The 26,671-nt window shown below is 36.1% G+C and overlaps 4 protein-coding genes and 1 pseudogene across 4 annotated transcripts; all 5 read left to right on the top strand.

The window, feature by feature from the left end:
• Window positions 1-51: 51 nt before the first annotated feature.
• LOC145628587 (wall-associated receptor kinase-like 8) lies at window positions 52-2,889 on the top strand. Its single transcript, XM_081680922.1, has 3 exons — window positions 52-953; window positions 1,082-1,195; window positions 1,449-2,889. The coding sequence occupies exons 1-3, from the start codon at window positions 155-157 to the stop codon at window positions 2,627-2,629; spliced, it is 2,094 nt and encodes a 697-aa protein (XP_081537048.1). The 5' UTR covers window positions 52-154; the 3' UTR covers window positions 2,630-2,889.
• Window positions 2,890-4,649: 1,760 nt separating this feature from the next.
• On the top strand, window positions 4,650-6,920 carry LOC145628588 (pentatricopeptide repeat-containing protein At1g10270 pseudogene; annotated as a pseudogene).
• A 153-nt stretch (window positions 6,921-7,073) lies between these two features.
• Window positions 7,074-12,628, top strand: LOC145628586 (wall-associated receptor kinase-like 8). The gene is made up of 3 exons (XM_081680921.1): window positions 7,074-10,651; window positions 10,753-10,932; window positions 11,268-12,628. Exons 1-3 carry the CDS (start codon window positions 9,673-9,675, stop codon window positions 12,449-12,451), a joined length of 2,343 nt encoding a protein of 780 aa, XP_081537047.1. The 5' UTR covers window positions 7,074-9,672; the 3' UTR covers window positions 12,452-12,628.
• Window positions 12,629-14,615: 1,987 nt separating this feature from the next.
• On the top strand, window positions 14,616-19,597 carry LOC145626367 (wall-associated receptor kinase 5-like). The gene is made up of 4 exons (XM_081678788.1): window positions 14,616-14,887; window positions 16,438-17,497; window positions 17,845-18,024; window positions 18,170-19,597. The coding sequence occupies exons 2-4, from the start codon at window positions 16,522-16,524 to the stop codon at window positions 19,330-19,332; spliced, it is 2,319 nt and encodes a 772-aa protein (XP_081534914.1). The 5' UTR covers window positions 14,616-14,887; window positions 16,438-16,521; the 3' UTR covers window positions 19,333-19,597.
• A 675-nt stretch (window positions 19,598-20,272) lies between these two features.
• LOC145626369 (wall-associated receptor kinase 5-like) lies at window positions 20,273-26,400 on the top strand. The gene is made up of 4 exons (XM_081678790.1): window positions 20,273-20,408; window positions 21,983-22,438; window positions 22,578-22,757; window positions 24,704-26,400. Exons 2-4 carry the CDS (start codon window positions 22,018-22,020, stop codon window positions 25,918-25,920), a joined length of 1,818 nt encoding a protein of 605 aa, XP_081534916.1. The 5' UTR covers window positions 20,273-20,408; window positions 21,983-22,017; the 3' UTR covers window positions 25,921-26,400.
• Window positions 26,401-26,671: the final 271 nt, after the last annotated feature.

Below are 26,671 nucleotides of genomic sequence, written 5' to 3' on the forward strand. Positions count from 1 at the left end.
GCTTTAATAATTGACTTATTAACATCTTGTAAATTTTGTTGATATCTTAGTTCAATGTTTTACCCTTGAGTTCTACAGGCCTGCTGCATTGCTAATCCAAAAAATCACAAACACAGAATTTGCTATAGGTGAATTGGGTGGTAAGCTGGCAACCATGGATATGATGCTTGCAACAGTGGCACTTGTCCTATGGCTATCAAGAGATATAGTCGAAGCAGCTCCACCAATGGCAAAACCTGGTTGTCCAGATAAGTGTGGAAATGTTACTATTCCGTATCCATTTGGTATTGGTTCGAGGTGCTATTATAGTGAATGGTATGAAATTACATGTAACACTTCAATTCCAGTTCTTACCAAATTCAATTTTCAGGTGCTAAAAATTTCCTTAAAGTCGCCAGAAGTGACAATTAATGCTTCCATGGCTGTTAACTGTAATGGACAAGCTACAACATGGACGAGTGCTAACTTGGGTGGAAGCCCATATAGTTTCTCCTCCATTTACAATGATTTTGCTCCTGTAAATTGTGTAGGGACTTCTTTTGTCAATGTTGGGGACAAGGTAGTGGCTCGGTGTGGATCAGTTTGTAATAGTAAAATCAGGGGCAATTCGACATCCCAGAAATCGATTTGCTTATCTGGTCTCCCCTATCCCCTGAGTGTTTACAGTGTTAACATCACTCTAACTAATGGGACTTGCAGCTATGTCTTATTAGCAAACCGTGATTTCTTGAATAATCTTGAATTATCTAACCCTCAGCATTCACTATTGTCCCTAGTTAGCAGTGGAAGTCATATACCGGTTAATCTTGATTGGAAATATTTTTATTTACCTGATCAATCATCAAATGATTCCGGTTCTGGAAATTGTTACATGCATCAAGCTAATGGTGATTACACATGTAGCTGCCTGCAACGACAAGGTGGTAATCCTTATCTTCCTAACGGATGCCAAGGTCAGTTTGACTAACCAACTCCACCCTCCCCCGCCCCCCCCCCCCTAAACCACCGCCGAAAGAGAGAAGTTTTTTTTTTTAATGGAAAAATACATCCAATTTTATTTGTTTATTTATTAAATTTGCAGAGTCGCCACGATGTGCAAGCTGCAAAGGTGATTGTTACATCACTTCTGATGATTATATGGATGCTAGGTGTTTTATTCCTAAAAAGAGCAGGAATCTTCTGGGAGTTGTGCTAGGTAACATTTGGACTTCAAATTGTTCACATGGCATTATCTCATTTAGTTCAGTTTTCAGAATGTTCAAAAATTAAAACTAACGCTATGTCAGATGGCAAGGTACGAAGGTTAAGGCTTAAGGAATTTGCTTAATCTTAAACTCAATGATTAGATACATATGAAAGAATAAAACAAATTGAAAGGCATGTCATTGCTCAAAAATGAGTTTATGATAAGAAAATAGATGCTAATATGCAGATCGTTTTGTTTGCAGGATTGAGTATTGGCATAGGATCATTATTGGTGTCTCTTGGTTGCTATTGGTTGTGTCAGATTTTGAAAAGAAGGAAGAAGATAAAACTAAGAGCTAAGAACTTCAAACAAAATGGTGGTTTGCTGTTACAAAGACAAATGTGCTATAATGATTGTGTTGTGGAGAAAACAAAAGTTTTTACTGTCAGCGAATTAGAGGTAGCCACAGATAATTTCAACGAGAACAGAATACTTGGGCAGGGTGGCCAAGGTACAGTTTACAAAGGTATGCTGACGGATGGAAGGGTTATAGCAGTTAAGAAATCCAAAAAAGTTGATGAAAGCCAATTAGAGCCTTTCATAAACGAGGTAGTTATCCTCTCTCAAATAAACCACAGAAGTGTGGTTAAACTTCTAGGGTGCTGTTTGGAAACCGAAGTACCTCTTCTTGTTTACGAGTTCATCCCAAATGGAACACTCTCTCAGCATATCCATAACCCAAGTGAAGAGTTTCACATTCCTTGGAAAATGCGCTTGCAAATTGCTGCAGAATCAGCAGGTGCAATTGCATACCTTCATTCATCGTCGTCTACTCCTATCTACCACAGAGATATTAAGTCTTCAAATATACTTTTGGATGACAAATACAGAGCAAAAGTTTCCGATTTTGGCACTTCAAGGACTATACTGATTGATCAGACTCACTTGACTACTCAAGTTAAAGGGACATTTGGATATTTGGATCCAGAGTACTTCCAATCCAACCAATTCACTGAAAAAAGTGATGTTTATAGCTTTGGAGTAGTCCTTGTTGAGCTCTTGACTAGCAAGAAGCCAATATCTCCAGACAAATCTAAAGAATGGAGAAGTCTTGCCACAGAGTTTCTTCTTATGATGGGAAATTTCTGTTTGTCTGATATCGTTGATCCTGAGGTTTCAAACGAGGCAAAGCAGGAAGAGCTAGAGGTTGTGGCTAACCTTGCTAAAGAATGCTTGAACTTGAATGGAAAGCAAAGGCCTACTATGAAAGAAGTTGCTATAATACTCGAGGGGCTGCAATCACGAAATGAAACTACTTCAGTACAGCAGATGCTCCCTGAATGTAACCAAGCAGTTGCTGATATAAGTGTGGTGTACACAGCCTCCCTCAGCTCAAGCTTATTCTCTTCCCAGGAAGTTGCTGCATTGATGCCAATATCGTGATTTCTGTGGAACTTCAGGTTAAAGTTGTAGGCATAGTTATTTTGTTAATTCAAGCCCTTTCTCATGTGTCAATATGACAATATGTTGTTATATTAGAGATGTGCACGACTGCACGATAGCACTGAACGAGCTTGGTTTTAAGTTTGAATCAATACAAAGTACTCTATATATATAGTCACACAAACTACTTTCAGATTCAGATTCAGATATTGTAAAAATTTTGTTTCCTAGCATTTTTTTTGGCAGTAGTGCATGTATGAAGCGAAAGAATGATATAGTTATGTAGCATTATAAAGGTTATTGTAGCATAATAGGATAAATTTTTAATTATAGAGGGTTAAGGGCGTGAGGCAATGTAACTCTCTTATAGTCTTATATATGAAGTATTTACATATAATTTAACTCTGTTGCATTACTTGATTTTAGGGGTGAAACGGATTAAAACCGAATCGAACCGAAAACCAAACCGAATTAGTAATTCGGTTTGGATATTTTTAGAATTCGGATTGGAAAAATTAAAACATATGGATTACGGATTGGATTCGGTTTGGGGTTTAAAAAAACCGAAAACCGAATTACAAACCGAATTTTGACCCAATACTTTAAGCCCATTTTCTTTTTCAAAGTTTCCCCTTTCATATATAAACTTAAAAAAAGAACCTAATTCTCAATTGTCTTTTCTCAATATCTTACTCTCTCACAAAGAATGTAGTTAACAAGAAATGATTGTAGGATTTTCAAGGTAAAGTTCGAGTTTCGAATTTAAATGTTGCAAAAGAAGGGAACAAATTTCGGTTTGGATTGGATTCTAATTTGAAAAACCGAATTAGTTCGGTTTGGATTGGATTGGGTTGAATCTTAATACGGTTTGGATTTGAATTGAGATTTCCGAAACTGAATTAATTCGGATTGGATTCGGTTTTGGCTATAATCCAAACCGCAAACCGAACTTTCACCCCTACTTGGTTTAGCCTTGTAAAGTGGGTTAGTATAATTTGTTATTTGAAATCTTTTTCCAGAAAATCAATTAAGAAAAATTAACTAGATTAATCCACACTGAATTTGTACAGAATTGTAGTGCATAATATAATTTGGTAGATATACCACTTAGTCCACTTATACAAAATCAACCTTTATGGTGTAATTTTTAGATAAGATAAATTCATGAGAAAAAAAGTTAAGGTAAGGGTTATTCAAGTTCAAATTATAGCTGAAATAAGTTTTAATAAGACAAGACACGTTCAAATAAGTCAAGTGGATGAAACACATTATACGTGTTTATAATTTAAACACACACTTCCCCCCTATGCTATCGAAATAACCACAACGGGATAGCAATAAGTTGGAAATAAATTCCTAAGACAAATTCAATCCACTCCTAACTCTATATGTACAATGTACATTTGGAATATGGTGAGAGATTCTTAATTACACCCAGGTGTACGCTACACCCAAGGGTATTTGTTTGTTTATTTGATGATAAAATGAGCAATAATTATCGAAAGGAGCAAAACATACTCTTGGGTGCACCGTGCATTCGGGTGTACAAAACAATTTCTAAAATTACAAACCTACCACAATCAATCTATCTTTCCGAGACTTGAATTTTCCATTTTATAGTCCCGTTCGTTCTAGCTTGATCCAATGTTAGATACAACTGACAAAAAGTAGTGTCATGTAGTGTTTGTGTTTGGTCCCGTGTAAAAATCTATGAAAAACTACATAATAATGTACTCCGTAGTATTTTAAATGTAAGATAATTGCATAACTTGACCACTTTATTTAAACGGGTTGTGTTGGGGTTGATTTCGTGTCATGTCATGTTGTCTTCGTATTTTCTCTCAATAACTTGTTCGTGTCAGTCTCGGTCACATTGTCGTGTCATGTCAAAGGTTGCCAACTCTAATTTTATTGTGATAAACGGTCCTATAGTGGGACCAGGAAAAAGGAAATGCTACGAGCACCTCTTCTTACTTTCTTTAGTTAGGGTTTAAGGAGTACCTCTCACTTTTCACAAACTCTCTACTTCCCCTGTTCCCCATTTCCCTATCTTCCTCCCTTCCACCACCACCACCACCATGCCTCTCTACCGCCTCCTCCTCCGCTCCCTCCGCCGCACTTCTCTCTCCTCCACCACCACCACCACCACCACCACACCACCCTCCTCTCTCCCCCACCTCCACCTCCACCCTCACCCTTCATTCTCTCTCCTCCACCCTCGCACCCTCGCCTTCTCCTCCGCCGAAGAAGCCGCCGCCGAACGCCGCCGCCGTAAACGCCGCCTCCGCATCGAACCCCCTCTCCACGCCCTCCGCCGCGACCCCAACGCCCCTCGTCCTCCTCCTGATCCCAACGCTCGCCCTCTCCCCGACACCACCTCTGCTCTCACCGGCCCCCGCCTCAACCTCCATAACCGTGTTCAATCCCTCATTCGTGCCGGTGACCTCGATAACGCTGCTCTCCTTGCTCGACAAGCTGTGTTCTCTCGCACCCGTCCTACTGTCTTCACTTGTAACGCCATTATTGCTGCTATGTATAGAGCTCAGAGGTACGATGATGCAGTCTCTCTCTTCCAATTCTTTTTCAAGCAGTCTAATATTGTACCCAACATTGTTTCTTACAATTTTTTGATTGTTAGTCATTGTGAGTGTAAAAGGGTTGATGTGGGTCTTGAGATTTATAAGTTAATTTTAGCTGAGGCTCCGTTTAGTCCTTCTTCTGTTACTTTTAGGCATTTGACTAAAGGGTTAATTGATGTTGGGAGGATTGGGGAAGCTGTTGATCTTCTTAGGGAGATGCTTAATAAGGGACTCGGGGCCGATTCGCTTGTTTATAATAATTTGATTAAAGGGTTTTTGGATTTGGATGATTTTGATAAGGCAAATGAGTTTTTTGATGAGCTTAAGGAGAGGTGTCTTGTGTATGATGGTGTTGTGAATGCTACGTTTATGGAGTGGTTCTTTAATAAGGGAAGAGAGAAGGAGGCTATGGAATCGTATCGGTCATTGCTTGATCTTCAGTTTAAGATGACCCCTGCCACTTGTAATGTGCTTCTTGAGGTGTTGCTTAAGTATGAGAAGAAGAAAGAGGCGTGGGAGTTGTTTGAATCGATGTTGGATAGACATACTCCTCCGAATTTTCAGGCAGTGAATTCGGATAGTTTTAATATAATGGTGAATGAGTGTTTTAAGGAGGGGAAGTTTGAAGAGGCTTTAAGCACTTTTAAGAAGGTAGGGACCAAGATGGGGTCAAGGCAGTTTGCTATGGATGTAGCTGGTTATAACAACATTATTGTTAGGTTTGCTGAACATGGGATGATTCAGAAGGCGGAGGAGTTCTTTACGGAGCTAAAGTCGAAATCTTTGAGCCCGGATGTTACTGGTTATAGAACCTTGATTGATGCTTATCTTAAGGATCAAAGGATTGATGATGCCATGAGAATGTTTGAGATGATGGTTGAAGCTAATTTAAGAGTGATTACGGACTATGCGAATAGGTGGTTTACTGAATTGATTCAGAATAACAAAGCACTAGAATGTTCACAAGTCTTGACAAAAATGGGGGAAAGGGATCCAAAACCTGATTCATCCACGTATGAAATTGTCATCAAAGGGCTGTGTGGTGGTGGTGTATTTGATGTGTGTTTGAATATGGTTGGTCAGATCATGAAGTACGGTGTTGGTGTCACTCCTTCACTTCGGGAGTTTCTGTTACAAGAGTTTGAAAAGGAGGGACGGAGAGATGAGATTGAAAGGCTCCTGGATGAGAGGAGGCAGGGAAATTTTCAGCAATCTTATTCCCAGCCTTCAGGTTTTGCTAGACCAGCAGGACCAGGACAACATCAACAAAATGCTGGTCCTCCTAGGTTTAGGCCACCAACTGGATTTTCTGGGTCTGCTGGACCTACAGGGTATTCAGGACACCCCGAACCAACCGGACCTCTGCATCAAAGAGGATATCCTGAACATACCGGACCTCAGCAGCAAAGAGGTTATCCTGAACCTACTGGACCTCCACAGCAAAGAGGACACTCTGAGCAAGGCTACCCTATTAATGGTAGTAGATGATTGTTGGTTTAGCTAAAGAACTTGAAATTTTGTCAAGAATTTGGGGATAGAGTAACATCAGTAATTTGGATAACTTTGAATCCAATGTCTAATCTTGGCCTTCACTTATCACTGAGATTTGTTTTGATGATTAAAGTCAATGAATAGTTTTTTACGAGAAACTACCAAGAAGATATGTTACAATTAAATGCTACAATTGATACAAGGATATGTTACAGGTGCTATACACTGTCTTCAATGCTCTCTTTCTCTCTCTCTCTTTTTTTTTTTTTTCCTCCTTTTGCTTTTAATTTTCCCTTAATTATACATTTCCTATGAGACTGAAAATGCTGGCCGAAAGTTGTACCTTCATTTATGTTATGTTCCCGAATGATTGTGACTTGATTGACTCATCTTAATTATGAGCTGAAGCAATATGCAGAAAACACTTAAAGATTCTAAGAGGCATGATAGATTTATAGTAAATATTGATAATAACACACTTTTTGGGAAATAAAAAAACCTTAAACGAGCCCATATTTATATTGTTGTATGACACATGTGTACATTATGATATACAGTATGTCACTCGATGCAAAATTAAAAAAAGAGGAAATAATTGATAGACTGACAGTCAAAGTGGCTAGATAAAAAAGCAGTATGCCAATCTAAAACTATAGGATATAATTGTTCAACTCATTCATTTAAAAATAAGAAGAAAAGAAAAAAAAAAAGATGAAAAGAACATTTAGAGTTCACAGATTCAAATGAAGACGGAACTTTAGAGGCACAATGGTGGGCTGAGTATTCTTTGACTATGTGAGAAAAAAGGGTTGGTAACTGGAATTGGGTGGAGATATTGGGAGGAATCTGATTCTGGGAGGTTGAGGATGCAAAGAAGAGGAAGCTGGCAACCATTTCATCTCAGCCCTAGTTCTCACGTTGGCGGTATGATATCTCACCTTACCAGGTGTGTATACACTCACCTTTGGCCTTGATGTTACCATGTTGCCGCTGAGCAGCAGCTCTGTAAGTCTCTCTTCTTTTTTCATTATTGATGTTTAAATCATCAAATGTTCAATCATGAGTTTAGGGTGTTGAACTACCTAATCAATCTGCGTGTAAGTTCGCTAAAAATTATTATAAAGGTTAAAATTTAAATTTTGGCTGAACTGCTGAAGTTTTGGCATTGCTACCAAGTATATTTTGTAAGTTAAACTTGTGAAACCACCATTGCTTGAATTGACTGTTTTGTTATTCATTTATGTCACAATGAGTCATTGAATAATAATATGTTATGCTTTAATTGATTGGCTAAGTTTTAGAGGGAGTTTATTTCATGATATGGACTTTCCCTTGTGGCTTATGAAGAGCAGGTATTACAAGTTAAGGTAAAACCAACACAAAGGCTCTGTTTGGTTTAGCTTATTTGGTATGAAATGATATTTTTTGAACTTATTTTGTCTGAGAAAAAAACTTTTTTTTCCCCCCTGAAATTGTCTTATTTTTGTGTGATTTTATCTAAATGCATTTTTCCTCAACCTATTTTGGGTGTTGCAGATCTTGTAGAACTCGGACAGGAAGAGACAGTCTTCCTTGAAAAAAGTTTTATTAGTGATAGAAATATCTTTCTCTACTTTTCTTGAGTAAATCAGCAATATTGGTTGGAAACTGAACAGATGGCCCTATGAACCTGGCATGCCTTCTTTGGAAACTGCTTTTTAATATTCAGCTGGGTTGTCCTTATTGCTTAAACAAGATGGCGAATGGAGATCTTAATGGCCTAGTTTTACTTATCCAGGTAATATTTTTAAGTCATGCATTAAATTTCTACTTTGTTTATGCGCCATTCTAATAAGCAGCTGGTCTGATTTAATTTTCTGCTTCCATTAATATTTTAAGTTCTGCTGAAGTGTCTTTCTTGTGCATTATCTGTTCAAAATGGACTATTTGGTAAACATAAAACATTGTCAGTGCTTTAAATTAAAGGATAATATATAGTTCATCTGTATTGTCATAATTAATAAACCTTGGGGATGACATTATTTTTCATGACATTGTTATTGCTATGAGGTGCTAATTTGAATTATCCTTCTTTATACTCTGTTTTTATCCTCATTTCTTCTTCTTTTGAACCCTTGGCTTATAGAATTGTTGTTCATTTACAGATCTATCATCATTTCTTGTGATAGAAAGATAAGACTTACTCTCAGAAGACTAGGACACTAGGAGTCTTTCAAATTAGAGACTAAGCATAATTATCTATCCAAGCATTGTTTCTGAAAGGATGAACATGATTTGTATACATTGCTTATATTCTGAATCTGTAGCAGTCTTCATTATTGTATCTCCTTACAGACCACGGAACATACATGCGATCACACACACACTTGAAAAAAGGAAACCTTCTCCTAGTCTGCTGTCAAACTGTGCAATTCCCTCTTGTTTATTTCCTTTTGTATACATTAACCTTGTACCAATAGAGGGATAGCTAGTAGAGCTGTCATTTTGGGTGTTAAGGTCGGTCAATGTATTTTGGGTTAGGTAATTGTATATCATATATTATATTATTATGCATGGGATATAAAAATTGACCAGTTGAACCTTGTTGTACCTAAAAGTTAATTCTAGAAGTAGTGTAAAATAGATGTGCATTTGAATGTTTGACATATTAGGATTTTATCTTTCCATACTTTGACTATGACTTGACGGAGTCATATGTTTTTTTTCCACACTTGGCAGATTGCTTTAGGTGATCACAACCATCAAAAATTGACATAAATGACTGGCAACTGTAACATTTAAGCCATAAATCTTTATAATATAATTAAGTTTCCACCTACCCTCTCATTCTATTCTATGTTTTCATAATCCTGCCAATCTGCCATTAATATCAAAATCTTTTCAAAATCTCATGTGCTTTAATCCAAACACCAATATAGCACACTTAAAGATAAATATTTTTGGTACTACTGCTGAAATCTGAGATATCATAATATGTTTTTCTTACTAAGATTATGGTATCTCCTGCTCATTTTTTCTCTATTGGGAATCACCACCATCGCCATATTTATAACACCAGCCAACATGCTTACAGCTGCTAACACCACCAAACCTGGTTGCCCACAAAAGTGTGGCAATTTAACCATTCCATACCCATTTGGCATCGGTTCTGATTGCTCTATCAGTTATTACTTCACTGTCTTCTGTAACAACTCGTACAACCCTCCCAAAGCTTTCACAATGCTTGACCTTGGTTCTAATCGAGATGCAGACATTATGGAGATAACTGAGACCCACCTTATGCTTCGAAATTCCCGACTAGCTTCTAAGTGCTATGATTCCCTAGGGAAAGTGACTTCTGAAAATTCATTAGTCTTTGATATAGTTGGTTCTCCCTTTACTTTCTCAAACAACACCAACAAGTTAAACGTTGTTGGCTGTGATGATTATGCATTGATCTCAGGTTATACCGGATTCCTTGCGAAGGGGAGCCAACACGAGTATAACAGCGTTGGGTGCCTTGCCTTGTGCTCTAATCCAAATGAGCTGGTTCCGGGGTCTTGTTCAGGCTTGGGTTGTTGTCAGACTTCAATACCGACTGGCTTGCAGTCTTTCATGATTACCCTTTCGAGCTTGAGAAATCACACCGGTCCCAATATCTCGAGTTTTCAGCCTTGTGCTTATGCATTTCTTTCTGGAAGTGGTAGCTTCACCTATGGTGGATCTTCAGATTTTGTTCCAAATAGTCTCATAAATAGAGTAAAAGAGCAAGTGCCCATAGTGCTTGATTGGCTTGTTGGGGATTTCAACTTTAGTTCTAATTTTAAGCCTACGTGTGATGACGCTAAGAAAAACTCTACTACATATGCTTGTCAGTTGAATACTCACTGTATTGATGTTGACGGTGGAGGATATCACTGCGAATGCAATTCAGGTTACGAGGGCAATCCTTACCTTAAACCAGGTTGTTCAGGTCAGTTTTCACCAGTCAAATGCTCTAATTCTCTGTTTAATTTTCCCCAGATATATTATCTATAAATAAATTCATATTATTTCACTCTTGTTGTTTCTTAGATATCAACGAGTGCGCTGTTGGTTCGAATAGCCCATGTAGCATGGTATGTGTTAATACACCAGGGAGTTACAAATGCTTGTGCCCAAGTGGATATTTTGGCGATGGAAAGATTACAAATGGGACTGCGTGCATAAAGATTGTTGATAATAACTCATCATCCCTCAAGAAAATCATTCTTGGTAATGTCTGATCCCTAAATATTTGGTGAATAACTTTAATCTTCCATACATCTAGGTATATCTGGTTTGGGCTCCATTTTAAAACCAATCGACAATTGGTGGAGTAGCCTTCTAGAATGACATGTTGGATTTGTCTGCAAGCCTCGTAATTGGAGAGTTAACCCATTTGTATTTTGGCATATATATTTTGGATATTGAAGCAACGGAGCTGTTGAATTTTCACATGTGGGTTTTGCTTATATTCCTTATAACAATAACAATAATTTACCAATCTTTTTGCAGTTAATTTTTTTTTTTTGTTTGTTTGGTTATTCATTTTATGAATTTGATTGCAGGGCTAGGCATATCCTTGGGATCAATACTTTTGCTCTTTGGTAGTTGGGGGTTATATGCCCTTGTAAAAACTAGGAGGTTAACAAAGCAAAAGGCCAGACACTTTGAGCGAAATGGTGGGTTGTTGTTACAACAGCAAATGTCGTACGATGAAAGTGTAGTAGCCAGAATGAAAATTTTCACTATTGATGAATTAGACAAAGCCACTGACTACTTCAATGAAGATAGAATACTAGGAAAAGGAGGACAAGGTACCGTTTATAAAGGAATGTTAAGTGAAGGAAGAATTGTTGCCATTAAGAAGTCTAAAATTCTTGCTGAAAGTCCGTTGGTAGAGTTTATCAACGAAGTGGTTATCTTGTCACAAATTAATCATCGAAATATAGTTAAGCTATTGGGATGTTGTTTGGAGACTGAAGTCCCATTATTAGTTAATGAATTTATTCCAAATGGAACTCTCTTCCATCATATTCATCACCCGAGTGAAGAGTTTCCGATAACTTGGAGAATGCGCTTGCAAATTGCTTCTGATTCCGCCGGAGCACTTGCTTATTTGCACTCATCATCTTCAATTCCTATTCTTCATCGAGACATCAAATCCTCCAATATTCTTTTGGATGACAAGTATAGAGCAAAGTTATCAGATTTTGGCACTTCGAGATCTATTGCCCTTGATCAAACCCATGTAACTACTCGTGTTGTGGGAACGTTTGGTTATCTAGATCCAGAGTACTTTCAATCAAGCCAATACACCGAAAAGAGTGATGTTTACAGCTTTGGAGTGGTACTCATTGAGCTTCTAACAGGACAAAAAGCTATACGTAGTATCCTCGAAGAAGATAGAAGTTTGACATCTTGGTTCCTCTCACACATGGAAGATTCTCTCTTACTTGATATTATTGATACACAGCTCATACAAGAGGGCTCAAAGGAAGAGTTTCAAAGTGTTGCTGATCTCGCAAAGCGGTGTTTAAACTTTGAAGGAAGGTACAGACCAACAATGAAAGAAGTTCTGCTTGAGATAGAAGCAGTTTTGTCACTTCATTTGCCACAACAAGAAACTCAGTACATGGCCAGTACGCCCAGTGGTAAGGGAGCAGCTATACATACACAAGATGGTCTTTCGTATTTAGATAATAATTCCTTGAATTCTGCTGAACTATCTTTATTGTTCAATCCTAGGTGATGGTTCATGTTTTGCTTTTCTTAAATCCGTTTTTAAATAATTGGTATAAGATTAAGCATTCTATATTCAGATAATAAGGAGACATTTATTAATTTTATTAATCGATTGGTTATTGTTTCTTATTTCAAATTTACAATGGTATAAGCTTTTTTTGTCCTTGTATCCATATGAGCTTGGTAAACGACACATTGTGTGGATTTAGATATATTCTTACGTAATAAGGAAGTGTTCTCACATAAGGGAGGTGTTCTAACAAGAGTTCTCTCTTGATTTATGATATTTTACTGTGCAAAATTATGAGAGAGGAGATAATTGATATACTGACAGTAAAAGAGGGAAGATAAATAAGCGTTATGCCACTCTTAAACTGTCGGAATAAAATTTTCAACTCATTTCATTGGGAAAAAAAAAAAAAAAAAAAAACATTCAGAGTTTGCAGGTTCAAAGAAAGGGGGAATAATTTAGGGGCACAATGGTGGGGCAAATGCCTGGAGTACTCTTTGATTATGAGAGAAAAAGGGTTTATAAGTGGCATTAGGAGGAATCTGATTCCGGGAGACTGAGGATGCAAAGAAGACGAAGCTGGCAACCATTGCATCTCAGCCGTAGTTCTTGTCATTGGCGGTATGATCTGATGTCTCACATTACCAGGCATGTTTACACTCACCTTTGGCCTTGATGTTACCATGTCTGTAAGTCTCTCTTTATCTTTTCATTATTGATGTTCAAATGTTCTATCATGATTTTAGGGTGTTGAATTTCTTTATCTATCTGCATGTAACTTTGCTAAAATTGCTATAAAGGATAAAATTTAACTTTATTTGAAGGGTGATGAAAGGATTAAGGGCTCAAACTAATTTCAATCAACCCACTACAAAGAAGAACATGCAAGCACAAAAACTAAGAACAACCATGAAGAAATCAAAGCAAATAAAAGGGAGACAAAGTTACCGTGGGAAAACCCGAGAACCGGGAGAAAAAACCCACCTTGCACTATGGAGTAGTATTGATGATGAATGAATCAAGATTACAAGCATGAATTGTATATAATTCCAATGCTCCTCACTAAACCTCTCATAAACCCTCTATTAGTGTTTAAAGATTGTGAATACTTGAGGAAGAAGCAAAACAAAGAATATATATAGTCTAGGTAATAAACGACAATCCAAGGGCTAACAATTAAACAAGAAGCACGGGCTGAAATCGAGCCGTCGAAACAGAACAGCAGGGGGTTCGGCCGAACCTACCCTCTGTTCGGCCGAACTTGAGGTGGTTCGGTCGAACCCCCTTTGGTTCGGTCACTCCTCCAAATTTGCAATTTTTCCTCAACTCTCTGCCCCAAGGTTCGACCGAACTTCAGAGTTGCTTGAACTATGTTCGGTCGAACTTCCTTCAAAAAACTTCCTCTTTAATTCTTCCTTATGCATCCATATATTGATGCATCTCCACACTAATCCTAACAGGTGAAAGGGTCCTAAGATTGCTATTTGTACCAGGTATATTTTGTACCTCAAACCTGTGAAACCGCCATTGCTGGAATTGACTGTTTTGGTTCTTCAGTCCTGTCTCAAATGAGTGATTTTATTTGTGTTGTCATAATATGTTATATTGGGATGCTTTAATTGATTTGGTTAAGTTTAAGAAGGAGCTTAACTTCATGATATGGATTTTCCCTTGTGGCTTATGAAGAACCGTCGTTTCGACTTACCTCCGTTTATTATTAGTTGTAACAAAATGATACTCATTAATGAGACATAAAAATTTCATTAATTACAACTAATATAAATTGGAGGTGATAGTTTTTTTTCTGTGAACAAACACCTAGGATGCATGGACACTTCATCCAACTGCGGTGTGTCGGACACCGTGTCAGACACCGACACTGGGCACACGACGAAATGACAAATGTATGGTCAAATTCTTTTTTTTTTTAAAAAAAAAATCTGAATTTTAACATTTCGTACCCGTGTCCTTTATCTTGAAATAGTTGTTTTTTCGTATCCTGTAATGACGGGCCTATATTGATAGGCCCAATTGCCCAAATCGTTACATTACAGTCATAATCATACCCGCCCACTAATAAAGGTCCGCAATACATTTACGACTAACCCATTTTCCCTCTCATTGAAGCGTTGTTTGACTTGTTTCTTATTCTTCTCAACTGCTCCATTGAAATACCACTACTCATCAAAAATTTAATTATTCTTCAATTAGCAGAAATCGATTTTTCATTTGCTATAAACACATTTTTACAATTATTTCTTTCAATGAAATCGTGATTTTTGTCGCAATTGTGGATTCCATCGAACTGAAATCAACCCAGAATTCGACTGCTTCTTCAAATCACTTCAGAACTCTTCATCAAATTGCAGCTTCGTTTGAACTGAATTCAGCATTGTCGTGCTACAATGGATCACTTTGCCTGATCTTACTTAGGTATTTTTTTTTCCTCACTTTTTTTATACATATTTTGTAGACTTTTATTTTTATGAAATTTTGTTTTGTGCTATAATCTCACAAAATATAAAATTGTTTGGTTAATTATTCAATATCAAGCAATTAATTTTCTGTTATCAAGAATAACAATTCTAGGATAAGAACCATAGTTTTTTGACACGATTGCTCAAGCTCCGTTCTCTTTCCCTTTAAAAATATATAATAAAAAAAATTATAAATTTATACGATTTAAGTTGAATGTGGAAAAATTAATACTCGTGAAAATAATATAAATTATCAAATTTGATTCATGTCAACTGACCCATTGTTATGGGATTAAGGCTTTGATTGATTGATTGAGAAAATTATATAACTTAATACTTCATAGTTCATATTACATACTTCTAAGTTCTAACTATTACATCTATCATCAACTAGCCTGTCTTAGTTGCCAGTTTAGTCCCCCATTGGGATGTGACTTCTGCTACGGCTTGTCTCAAACCGTTATTCTTTTATTCCATCATTTTAATTTTTAAGGTGATGATACTTTGATATTCTTACTTGTACACTCGTACTTCATAATATCACATTGACGTATAATTATATGCAATTTGTATGTAGAGTAATTTTTTGTATTATAATTATATTCTAAGATTCTAGTTTAATTTTTTGTATTTGATTTGAAGCATAAACAACTGTTATTTCTCTTCCATTAGAAGGCATTGACCTCGGTAATTGGGATTACATTGACCACAATTAACTTTCTTAATGAAAGTGTGTATAGTGAGTTAGTGACTTTAGTCAATTGCTCAATTAGTCATATTGATTCCAATTAATAGCATAGTATAAGAAATTGTTTACACTTACCACTTGTTGGTTATTAAAAATCAACTATCTATTAATGGAGTGCAATTATTTGCACTTAAGAGTTAAGACGGACACCTCATCAAGAGATACATGCATGTGCAAAGTTTAGAAAACAACTTTTTGCAGTCAAAGTGTCAAACACTAGTCATTTTAAAAATAATTTTCTATTAAAATACCATACTTGTATTAAATTATGCTTATTTATCATCTTAGCTGCAATTTACAACAAAATACCAGGAAAGAAAGCAAACTCTAGTCAACAGAATAAAGACACCTACTATTAATAGAATTATCATATAATCCCATTTATTCTAATTATATTTGATTAACAACTTTATTTCGTTTATGTAACATAATAATACCCTCTATGTCAATAAGTATCAACTGTTTTTTTTTTTTTTTTTTTTTTTTTTTTTTTTTTTTTGTCATCACTTAATTAGTTTGTGAAGTTTGATGTCCGCCCAAAATATTCATTTTTAATTATTTTATGTACACGTTGATTTAAATATAAAACATGCATCGTGTGCATTTAGATCTAGTATGTAGCAACAATGATACTCAAGTTCTGAATATATTATGTGATTATCAATTCTAGACGAATCTGCCTTGCTGGGCTTCCGCTTTCTGGGGTATGCAGAACAAGATTTTGACTCAGTTTAACTTGGTTTTAATTCTTCCTGCAGCTGTTAACTGTGCAGTACTCTACCAACAATTTCATATAAAGTTATGTGCACTCTTTTTGCTAAGTTGGTGCAAAAATCAGAAGAATGTTAAAAGAGGGATGGAGTTGTTTGGGTTTTCACAGAGTATGGCTAAATGTTATTGTTGCTCTACTATGGCCAATGCTAGCTTCATTGGCCAGTCTACAAATCGCTGGGGTATCATCAGCAACTGCTGATGCTATCTCACAGATAGCCCTTCCAAACTGTCCCGAAAAATGTGGCAACATCTCGGTCCCTTACCCATTTGGTGTAGGGGATAAATGTCACTATGGAACCCCAATTGATGATGGTAGATACTTCAACCTCAGTTGTAACACTAGTGCCAATCCTCCAATTCTTGCTTTGGGAAATAAGGTAGAGATAAAGGAAATTACTTTGAAGGGTGAACTCTTGGTACATTACCCTATTTCATATCGTTGTTATGATAAGTCTAATACTACTGCCCCTTCTGCTGAATATCGAGCCTGGATACGTACAAAAAGGTTTCCTCTTTCGACAACCAAAAATGTTATTGGTGCCATTGGGTGTGATACTTTTGTGATGCTGAATGGTACAATGAACAACAAGAGAGTGTTCCGTTCTGGGTGTATGACTGTGTGTGCTGCACCTGAAGATGTTGATACTAGATCATGCACTGGCATAGGCTGTTGCCTGGTTTCCATTCCCAATGGAGTAAACAATGTTGATTTAACATTTAGTAGTCCGAGTGATCAGCAGTTGGTGCAAGATTTCAACCCGTGCAGTGTCGCCTTTGTTTTGGCTAAGGATCATGCTGCAGACAATGCACTACCTTACCCTATCAGACAGATTCTAACCCAAGATAATACTTATTACCCGGATCTGAAGTTTCCAGTTTTCTTTGATTGGTCGCTTGGGAACACAACTTGTGAAGCAGCTCGAGCAGCTGGGATTTACATGTGCAAGGGAAATAGCAAATGTTATGAGAAGCAATACCAGGATGGATACCGCTGCAAATGCAACCCAGGGTTTCAGGGTAACCCTTACCTTCATGACTGCCAAGGTATTCTTCACTCCTCTTCTTGTTCTGTTTATTCTTCTCGAGTTCTTTTTCTTACATTATACTCCTCCCTTACAAAACATATAGAGGCTCAGCCCCATTAACAACTTTAACACCGTAAAGGGTTGACTAATTGAGGGTTCACCCTGTCCTCAAAAAACACAGGAAAAGTCACTCATGGCGAAACCTGCCTGTTTAGGAAATAAAATGTAAGCCGGACCAAACAGTCAGAACCTTGAATGAGACAATCCTTAAAACAAAGAATAGTACTAGTAATCTAGTATAGTAGCATCATTTTTGTGTAGTTTACAATTGAATGATATCATAATCAATTATGTGTAAATATTCAGATATTGATGAATGTGCGGATGAAAACAATAATCCATGTAAGAAACCGGCACTCTGCATCAACACTCGTGGAAGTTATAATTGCAAATGCCCTGGAGGCTATAGTGGCAATGGCACACTGATTAATCCTTGTGTTCCTGATCTCAACACTAACCATCATGGTCGATACAAGTTGTTAGTAGGTAAGGCATAAGTCCATATATATTTTCTTCAACCCCTTGAATTGTTGGTTTTACAAGGCTTTATGTACTCTATTTCTATTTTTCACTAGTATAATAATCAACTGTCTAAACCTAATCTTTAGTGTTTATATATGTCATCCTGCAGGATTGAGTGTGACACTGAGTTCAATACTTCTGTTTCTCGGTGGATGGTGGGTAAATTCATTAATCAAGAAAAGGAAGGTTGTCAAACAAAGAGCTAAATACTATGAGAGAAATGGTGGATTGTTGATGCACCAACAAATGTCTTCTGGTGACGGAGCTGTAGAGAGAATGAAAGTTTTCACAATTGAGGAGTTGGAGAAAGCCACTGACCACTTCAACGAAAATAGAATACTTGGACGAGGAGGCTATGGTACTGTCTATAAAGGAATGCTTGGTGAAGGAAGAATTGTTGCTGTAAAAAAGGCAAAACTAGTGAAAGAAAGCAATCTTGAGGTATTCATTAATGAAGTTGTTATCTTATCACTAATTAATCACAGGAATATTGTGAAGTTATTGGGATGTTGTTTGGAGACGGAAATTCCATTACTAGTTTATGAGTTTATACCCAACGGAACTCTTTTCCACCATATTCATTATCCGAATGCAGAGTTCCAAATCACTTGGAAAATGCGCTTACAGATTGCTTCTGATTCAGCTGGAGCACTCGCGTATTTGCATTCATCATCATCTATTCCTATATTTCACAGAGACATCAAGTCTTCCAACATACTTTTGGATGACAAGTATAGGGCTAAATTATCAGATTTCGGAACCTCAAAATCAGTGGCGACTGATCAAACCCATGTAACCACTGAAGTAATGGGAACATTTGGTTATTTAGATCCAGGGTACTTTCAATCTAGTCAGTTTACTGAAAAGAGTGACGTTTACAGTTTTGGTGTGGTACTTGTTGAGCTTTTAACAGGACAGAAAGCAATACGCGCAATATCAGAAGAGGATCGAAGTTTGACAACATGGTTTCTTTCCCATATGGAAGACTCTAGTTTGCTTGATATTATAGATTCTCAAATTCTACAAAAGAGTTTGAAGGGAGAGTTTCTTACTATTGCTAATCTCGCAAAACGATGTTTAAACTTGGATGGAAAGAAAAGACCAGCCATGAAAGAAGTTTTGCAAGAGATAGAAGCAGTATTGTCCATTCATCTGTCTACTGGAACAACATCCAAAGGTTTATACTATAATGATTTTACAAGTTTTAGCACTTCTTATATGGAAAACAGCTCTTCTAGCTCTGCTGAACCTTCTCTATTATTCAGTCGATAACATTAAATAACATGTGTCCACAAGGATGCTCCATATTTTATTTCATGTAAATTTTATTTTTGAAGAGCTTATATTATGATTCTCTTCAAATTTTATGCTACTGTTAGTGCTGTACATCTATAATAGTATGAGTTATATTGTAACTAGCATAAAAGCTATATCAAAGATGAGCATTGATTATAAAAATCAAATGTTATTGGATAAATTACATGATTCTCAATGTATATCTTGTGTTTCAAATATTAAAATTTTCAATATTTACCAATATGTAATTGTATAAATATATGGTCGAATTTTATGCATTGATATGTGTGCCAGTAAAATTGTTAAAAGTATTTATAAACAAAGAAAACTCTAATTAAAGACTCATGCCATATTTAAAAATAAATTCAGATCAGATAATCATTTTATGTACAATTTTTTATGTCTAATTATCTATAATTTCATGATGAAAGAATTCTAAAAATTACATATTAATAAAATCGACATTAATACAAATCTAATAAGATCCGACTTGATATATTTCATTATCGTACGCATAAGGTCAAAATTTGATTAAATCAAATAATCTGATCAGATCAACAAACATAAGGTGAACTACACCAACCCTTACCCTGTGTAGGAGTAATTCAATGACACAAAAAAAAAATTTTATTTGTCCATAAGATCATAAACCATTATTGATTAAACAAATCATTCCCAACATCCCATAAACCTAGGTACTTAGTTAGCTTAGGCCAAAAACCTGATTCGTGTATAAAGTAAAACCGCTAATACCAGTAGCAGTGTAGCAGTGTAGCACTATAGCAGTTATACATTGTGCTATTTGTGCACAAACTTGTAATCTATGTACAGTAACGTACAACCTTATTAGAGATGCGGTATAAACTATAAAAGGGCTTTGCCCCTCTTCTTCGCCCCAAAAAAACAAAAGAAAAAAAAAAAGAAAAAAAATGAGAGATGCAGTATAAAATGTTCCGGCCAGCGACGGCTGGGGATATCACCTCCGGCGACCCCTCCTCCGACCATCTGAATTTTCCGGCGATTGACTTTGTTCTCCGTCCAAAATGCTGTGGGTAAGCTTAATTTTTTCTTCAACTTTTTTTTTTTGTTGGCAAGCTTCAATTTTTAATTTTGTAATTTATTCAACATTGATTGCTACTAATTTGGTACTGCATATGCCTGCATTTGATTAGATATTTTGGAATGACTACTTTCAATTTCATTCAATATTTTACAGTAATTAATTTTTATTCCATACCTAATTTTAATTTTTAACTATTTTAGACACTCTACTTATAAAATTATAAATGTGTATTAATATGAGTAGCTTTTTTGGTTAAAGTCTTTGGAGGTGTGTTCGAATCTGTCTACATTACAATTATTAGCATTAATCTCTTTAGTTCCATAGTTCATAACTTCATAATCTTTATATACTCAAGAGAAAACATATTCAAAGAAGTTATCAACTACTCCCTCTGTGTTTTTTTAAAAATTTACACTTTGATCAATATTGTTTATTGAAAAGGAATGAATCTAAGAGGAAAACAATACGAAGTAATGAAAAAAAGTAGTAGTGGGTTTGGGTGAAGAGCAAGTGAGAAGACATAGATAATTCATAGTATTAAAATGTAGTTTTGCCAAAAAAAAGATAAATAATAATGTAATACTTAAAAAAAAAATACGACCGCATTTGATTAGTATAACACTTAAAAAAAATAAAACCGGAAAGAGTAGCTTAGTTGGTTACAGACTTAGGTGGTACTCAAATTGAATCTAGTTACATCATTGCCTCGCTTTCATGACTGTCAAAAAAAAAAAAAAAAAAAAAAGTGTTTTGGTAGGAAAATGGTACTCTCATTTTTAAGTTGGAAAGTGTTTTCTAAGCCTAGTTGTATAGAATAATGGCAATTGGCATAGAAATTTGTAGGTTAGTGTTTTCTTTGCTGGCGAGTATTTGTCGTTTTCTAGATGTCAAACTAACCAAGAATGGGTAACCTGCACCAACTCCAACGTCAAGATCTTCTTTAGTCTACCAAAGCCTTGTATTCTTAATCATACAATAAAAATATTGAAGATTTTGGAACAACTAAATTTGACTCTTGTAGCAGTCTAACATTCTAAGTGAGGTGAAGACTTTAACTCAAGCTCAAAATACATCCATTGAAAAAAAAAAACTTGACAGTTATGGAAGGGGGAAATATTGTTGTTATTGTAATGTGGGCAATACTAGCTTTATTGGGTATCCAATTTTTTGTGGGATCATCAGCAGCCTCTGATGCTTCGCATATAGAGAAAGCCCTTCCAAATTGCCTCAAAAGCTGTGGCAACATTACTATCCCTTATCCATTCGGCGTAGGGGATGAATGTCATTATGATAACCCAGTAGATGGTCCTTTCTTCAATCTCACTTGTGACAATAGTACAGATCCTCCAACTTTAATGAATGATGCCGATTTGGAGGTAGTAAGTATCACTTTGGATGGTGAATTCAGGGTACTTCACTTTGTTTCATTTAGTTGTTTTGATAAAGATGGTGAAGTTCATTTTGTATCTAAGATTGATTTGTTAAGAAGATTTACTATATCGCCCACCCAAAACTCTCTTGTTGCCATTGGTTGTGACACCTATGCTTGGTTTGGTGGTACAGGGATCACTAATGCAACTCTATTCAATTCTGGGTGCATGACTTTATGTAATAAAGCACAAAAAGATCTTTTGAGGGATAAGTGCTCAGGTATCGGCTGTTGTCTGGGCTTCATTCCTGACAGTGCTAACAATATTAGCATTGAGGCTAAGAGTTACAATAATCACCAGAATGTGTTGGATTTTAATCCATGCAGCGTTGCATTTTTGGTTGCAAATGATGCAATGCCCTCTTCTTTAGGGGATTTTCTAACTCAAAATGCCACACATTTCAAAAATCTGCGACTTCCTGTGGTCCATCATTGGTCAATTGGAACAAAAGATTGTGAAACTGCCAAATCATCTGGGGAGTACATATGCAAGAGTAATAGTGTGTGCCTTAACCTGCCATATCAGAGGGGATACCACTGCCAATGCAACCCTGGGTTCCAGGGTAATCCTTATCTTCATGATTGCCAGGGTAATTTATTTTCTTCTTACGGCACTGGATATATTTAGTAATTGCACACACGACTTCACTGAAAGTTCTGTTCATTAATGATTTTGAAAAATAGTAGAATGATTTTATAGTAATATTGATTTTCATGTGCTCATATTAGATATTGATGAATGTACCCAAGGAAGTCATTTGTGTAAAGAGCCAGCATATTGTGTCAACACTGTTGGAAGCTATAAATGTTTATGCCCGCCAGGCTACACCACCAGGAAAGGCACAAAAAATAATCTGTGTATTCTCGATCCCAACAGTGCGCGTCGTAGCCAATACAATTTGTTAGTAGGTATGTGGACCTATATTTATTTATTTATTTTTTTATTTTTTTTGCTTTAGTCTCATTTCTTGAACTCCCTCCCAATATAAAATAAAATAAATAAATAAATAATTAAATTGTTGACATAGTTTCTGATTATTTTTTAATGAGAAAAATAATAATGCATGTCATTCCCCCATTAGAGAGCTTGGGAGCACTATATCTTGAAATAGTTGGAGACTAGATTATTCTTCTATATTTCAAAATGTGGGATATTTTTATGACATGACAAAAATGTTTGAACAAGTGAATGAATTTCCTTGCTAGAATTATATGTTCCTCTGGTTCTATTGTCATTTGTCAGATTTAAATTTGAAATATGGATTATATACTTATGATTACATTTGTAGGAGTATTTCAATTGCACACAAGGGGTTATTCTATAAACAATAACCTTGGATTCTGTGTTAAAATCTTTAGCTTCAAGAATGCAAAAAAAAAGGAAAATAGATCCTTGATTGCAGCCTCTTGCAGCTCTACTCCATTCACAGAAAAAAAAAAAAAAAAAAAAAAAAAAAAAAAAAAAAAAAAAAAAAAATCTAGCTCTTTTTTTTTTTTTTTTTTTTTTTTTTTTTTTTTTTTTTTTTTTTTTTCTCTGGTATACTGGCAATTAAGCTCAATGTGCATTGTCCTGTCGTAGATTCTTGGCTATGTATAATGTTAACTGACTGTTACAATCTGAAGTTTTTGAGCCTGAGATTAGTCACACAAAGTTCCTCCAGTACTCTGACCACCCAAGTAATCCAGAAGCTGTTGCTGCAATAGATTTGTATTCAGCTTGCATTATCCATGTTGTCTGAGCCATTACTTTGTTTATTTAGCAACTGCATAAGCTGATCCCTGATGGTAATGGGTTGTTATAAGAGCTGTGTTGGTTGAAGTTACATTTCCAGGATTTATGCCCTAAGCTTATGTAGCCAATTTTTTGGTCTTGTCAAACCTGTTTGGATATTCATAGACTTTCTAACCCCGGTCAATGTTCTGTGTTGGAATATTACAATAATTACAGAAATATTTGCAATTGTCTGTCTACTGCCAATGTTGAATCTTTGTCCGCTGGTATGGTATGAGTGTATGACCTTGCTACCCTGAAGTTCATAGAACTCTTGCTAGAATACCCAGGATTGTTTATCCCTTGCCTTGAAAAGTAGTAGTAAATCTCCTATCCTGTACAGCTGTTGCTGCTGACTCACTATGTCTCTGTTAATGAATAACAAGATAATAATAGGTATAGGAAGTCATCAGGATATTGCCTCTTTTATACTGCTTTATAATTGTTGCTGAGTTTTCAGTGATGTTACAAGAACAACCAAGAACAAATTGGTGGAAAGTCAATTAACATACAGTTAATTCCACAGTAGTCTCTCATTGATGTTACAATTTTAATCAAGAACAGATTTTGGTTTAGTTGCATAGGAAGTTGCTTAGAATGCAAATTAACGAGAAAACAAAATAACCTCTGCAGGTAATTAAGCCTGAAAAGATTAAAGTGTGTGAAGTTTAACTGATCTCCCTGGGATCGTTGATATGGTTGATTCAATCTTAAATCTTCCATTGCCATCACTTGCAGCTCAGTTTCCCTATTATGATTCAGAGTGTTTTTTGTTTTTTTACAAGTATTTGTCAAATTTGAAAAAAAAAATAAGACAAGAGAAAGATCTACAGCTAGTTAATCTTATTACAGATGAGTAGAGTATAGAAGAAGATACTTAGAACAATTAGTACAAGCTAAGCTAACAAACTACCTGACTTGGCAAAATGAATAATTCTAGTTATTACACGAATTGCTTCTGAACTTCTTGCTAATGTCAGCTTGCATATATGACTTCATATTAGGACCTTTTACACTGTTTCTGAAATGTGCAAGTGCAAGAATCATCTATTTCTAAGTATTGTGTTTTTTTCATGAACTGCAGGACTAAGTCTAACCTTGGGATCACTGCTTTCCTTTCTTGTTGGGTGGTGGTTATATTTACTGATAAAAAAAAGACAATCTGTCAAGCAAAGGGCTAAATACTTTGAGAGGAATGGGGGGCTGTTGCTGCAACAAGAAGTGTCTACTGATGAAGTTGTAGCCAGAATGAAAATCTTCACTATCGATGAGCTTGAGAAAGCTACTGACCACTTTAATGAGGATAGAATACTTGGACAAGGAGGTCGTGGTACTGTCTACAAAGGAATGTTGGGTGAAGGAAGAATTGTTGCCATCAAGAAGTCTAATATAGTAGAGGAAGAAAACCAAGTGGGGGAATTCATCAATGAAATGGTAATTTTATCACGAATTATTAACCATAGGAATATAGTGAAGTTGTTGGGATGTTGTTTGGAGACAGAAGTCCCATTACTAGTTTACGAGTTTATCCCCAATGGAACACTTTTCCATCATATTCATAATCCATGTGAAGAGTTTCCAATCACTTGGAAAATGCGATTACAAATTGCTTCTGATTCAGCTGGAGCTCTCGCTTATCTACACTCTTCGTCTTCTATTCCCATTTTTCATAGGGACATCAAACCTTCCAACATACTTCTTGATGAAAAGTACAGAGCAAAGTTGTCAGATTTTGGGACTTCAAGATTTGTGGCTACTAATAGAACTCATATAACTACACGTGTCATGGGAACTTTTGGTTATTTGGATCCCGAGTACTTTCGATCCAGTCATTTTACTGAAAAGAGTGACGTTTATAGTTTTGGTGTGGTTTTAGTTGAGCTATTAACGGGACAAAAGGCAATACGTGCTACGCTGGAAGACTTGGAGCAGGATAGAAGTTTGACATCATGGTTCCTTTCTCATATGGAAAACTCTACTCTGCTTGATATAATTGATGTTCAAGTCCTGCAAGACGCTTTGAAGGAAGAGTTTCTCAAAGTTGCTAATCTTGCAATGCGTTGTTTAGATTTGGATGGAAAGAGAAGACCTGCAATGAAAGAAGTACTACTAGAAATAGAATCAGTCTTATCACTTCATTTACCACAAATGAATGATCCAAATAGACAACAATCTGACCGAGTGTTTGCTGGAACAATGAAAAGTTCGCGCTATGATTATGTTTCGGGTTCTTGCACATTTTCTTTGGAAAGTATGTCTCTAAATTCTGCTGAAGAATTTCTACTATTTAATACTAGATGATGCAGATATCTTCAATTTTGTACTCCATTCATAGCATGTATAGATTGAGGTGATCTTAAATTTTTTTGCTTGCCTTTTTTTTCCCCTTCCCAGAGGGCCTAACTTTTTTGTCAATCACATTAATCCCTGATGAAATTCGAGTTGGCCCTGCCTACTATGGCACTATGTATAGTCCTATATTAAGTCAATTATATCAAGGTCTCCTTCAGCCTACCCCAACTTGTGTCCTAGTTATATCATACGATAATTCAACACAGTTTTGTAGATTAGTGTTTTCTTCCAAGAAAATTCGGGGTTTTCTTCCGAGAAAAAAAAAAAAAAAAAAATCTCCACTAATGGTATGCTTGGATTGAGGGAAATGTATTACTTGGTTAATAAAAGTCAAACCAAGCAAAATGAAAGTGAATATAGGGACGGAGAAAATAGTGATGGTGTGATTGTAAGGAAAATTATGTAGTCATTGTGTGGTATGACGTGAAGAAAGAGGACCTAATAGTTACATTACTATGGCTCTATGTATAGTCCTAAATCCTAATAGTTACTAGATCATGCTCTGGCATTGGCTGTTGCCTGCCTGCCTGGTTTCCATCCAAATGAAGTAAACAATACCAATTTAACATTTAGTAGTCCGAGTGACCAGCAGGTCGGTTGGTGCAAGATTTCAACCCGTGCAGTGTCGCCTTTGTGTTGGCTAAGGATCATGCTGCAGGTAATGCACCGCCGTATTCTATCAGACAGATCTTAACCAAAG

This window comes from Chenopodium album, chromosome 4 (genome assembly GCF_948465745.1).
Source record: "Chenopodium album chromosome 4, dcCheAlbu1.1, whole genome shotgun sequence".
NCBI lineage: Eukaryota > Viridiplantae > Streptophyta > Magnoliopsida > Caryophyllales > Amaranthaceae > Chenopodium > Chenopodium album.

What these genes read in the sequence shown, in the direction of transcription:
- LOC145626367 (XM_081678788.1), top strand. Translation starts at nt 16,522, where the DNA reads ATGTTAAAAGAGGGATGGAGTTGTTTGGGTTTTCACAGAGTATGGCTA. An exon ending in TTACCTTCATGACTGCCAAG is followed by an intron (nt 17,498 to 17,844) that starts GTATTCTTCACT and finishes GTAAATATTCAG; the next exon opens with ATATTGATGAATGTGCGGAT. An exon ending in TCGATACAAGTTGTTAGTAG is followed by an intron (nt 18,025 to 18,169) that starts GTAAGGCATAAG and finishes GTCATCCTGCAG; the next exon opens with GATTGAGTGTGACACTGAGT.
- LOC145626369 (XM_081678790.1), top strand. Translation starts at nt 22,018, where the DNA reads ATGACTTTATGTAATAAAGCACAAAAAGATCTTTTGAGGGATAAGTGC. An exon ending in TTATCTTCATGATTGCCAGG is followed by an intron (nt 22,439 to 22,577) that starts GTAATTTATTTT and finishes TGCTCATATTAG; the next exon opens with ATATTGATGAATGTACCCAA. An exon ending in CCAATACAATTTGTTAGTAG is followed by an intron (nt 22,758 to 24,703) that starts GTATGTGGACCT and finishes CATGAACTGCAG; the next exon opens with GACTAAGTCTAACCTTGGGA.
- LOC145628586 (XM_081680921.1), top strand. Translation starts at nt 9,673, where the DNA reads ATGTTTTTCTTACTAAGATTATGGTATCTCCTGCTCATTTTTTCTCTA. An exon ending in CCTTAAACCAGGTTGTTCAG is followed by an intron (nt 10,652 to 10,752) that starts GTCAGTTTTCAC and finishes GTTGTTTCTTAG; the next exon opens with ATATCAACGAGTGCGCTGTT. An exon ending in CCTCAAGAAAATCATTCTTG is followed by an intron (nt 10,933 to 11,267) that starts GTAATGTCTGAT and finishes ATTTGATTGCAG; the next exon opens with GGCTAGGCATATCCTTGGGA.
- LOC145628587 (XM_081680922.1), top strand. Translation starts at nt 155, where the DNA reads ATGGATATGATGCTTGCAACAGTGGCACTTGTCCTATGGCTATCAAGA. An exon ending in TCTTCCTAACGGATGCCAAG is followed by an intron (nt 954 to 1,081) that starts GTCAGTTTGACT and finishes TTAAATTTGCAG; the next exon opens with AGTCGCCACGATGTGCAAGC. An exon ending in TCTTCTGGGAGTTGTGCTAG is followed by an intron (nt 1,196 to 1,448) that starts GTAACATTTGGA and finishes TTTTGTTTGCAG; the next exon opens with GATTGAGTATTGGCATAGGA.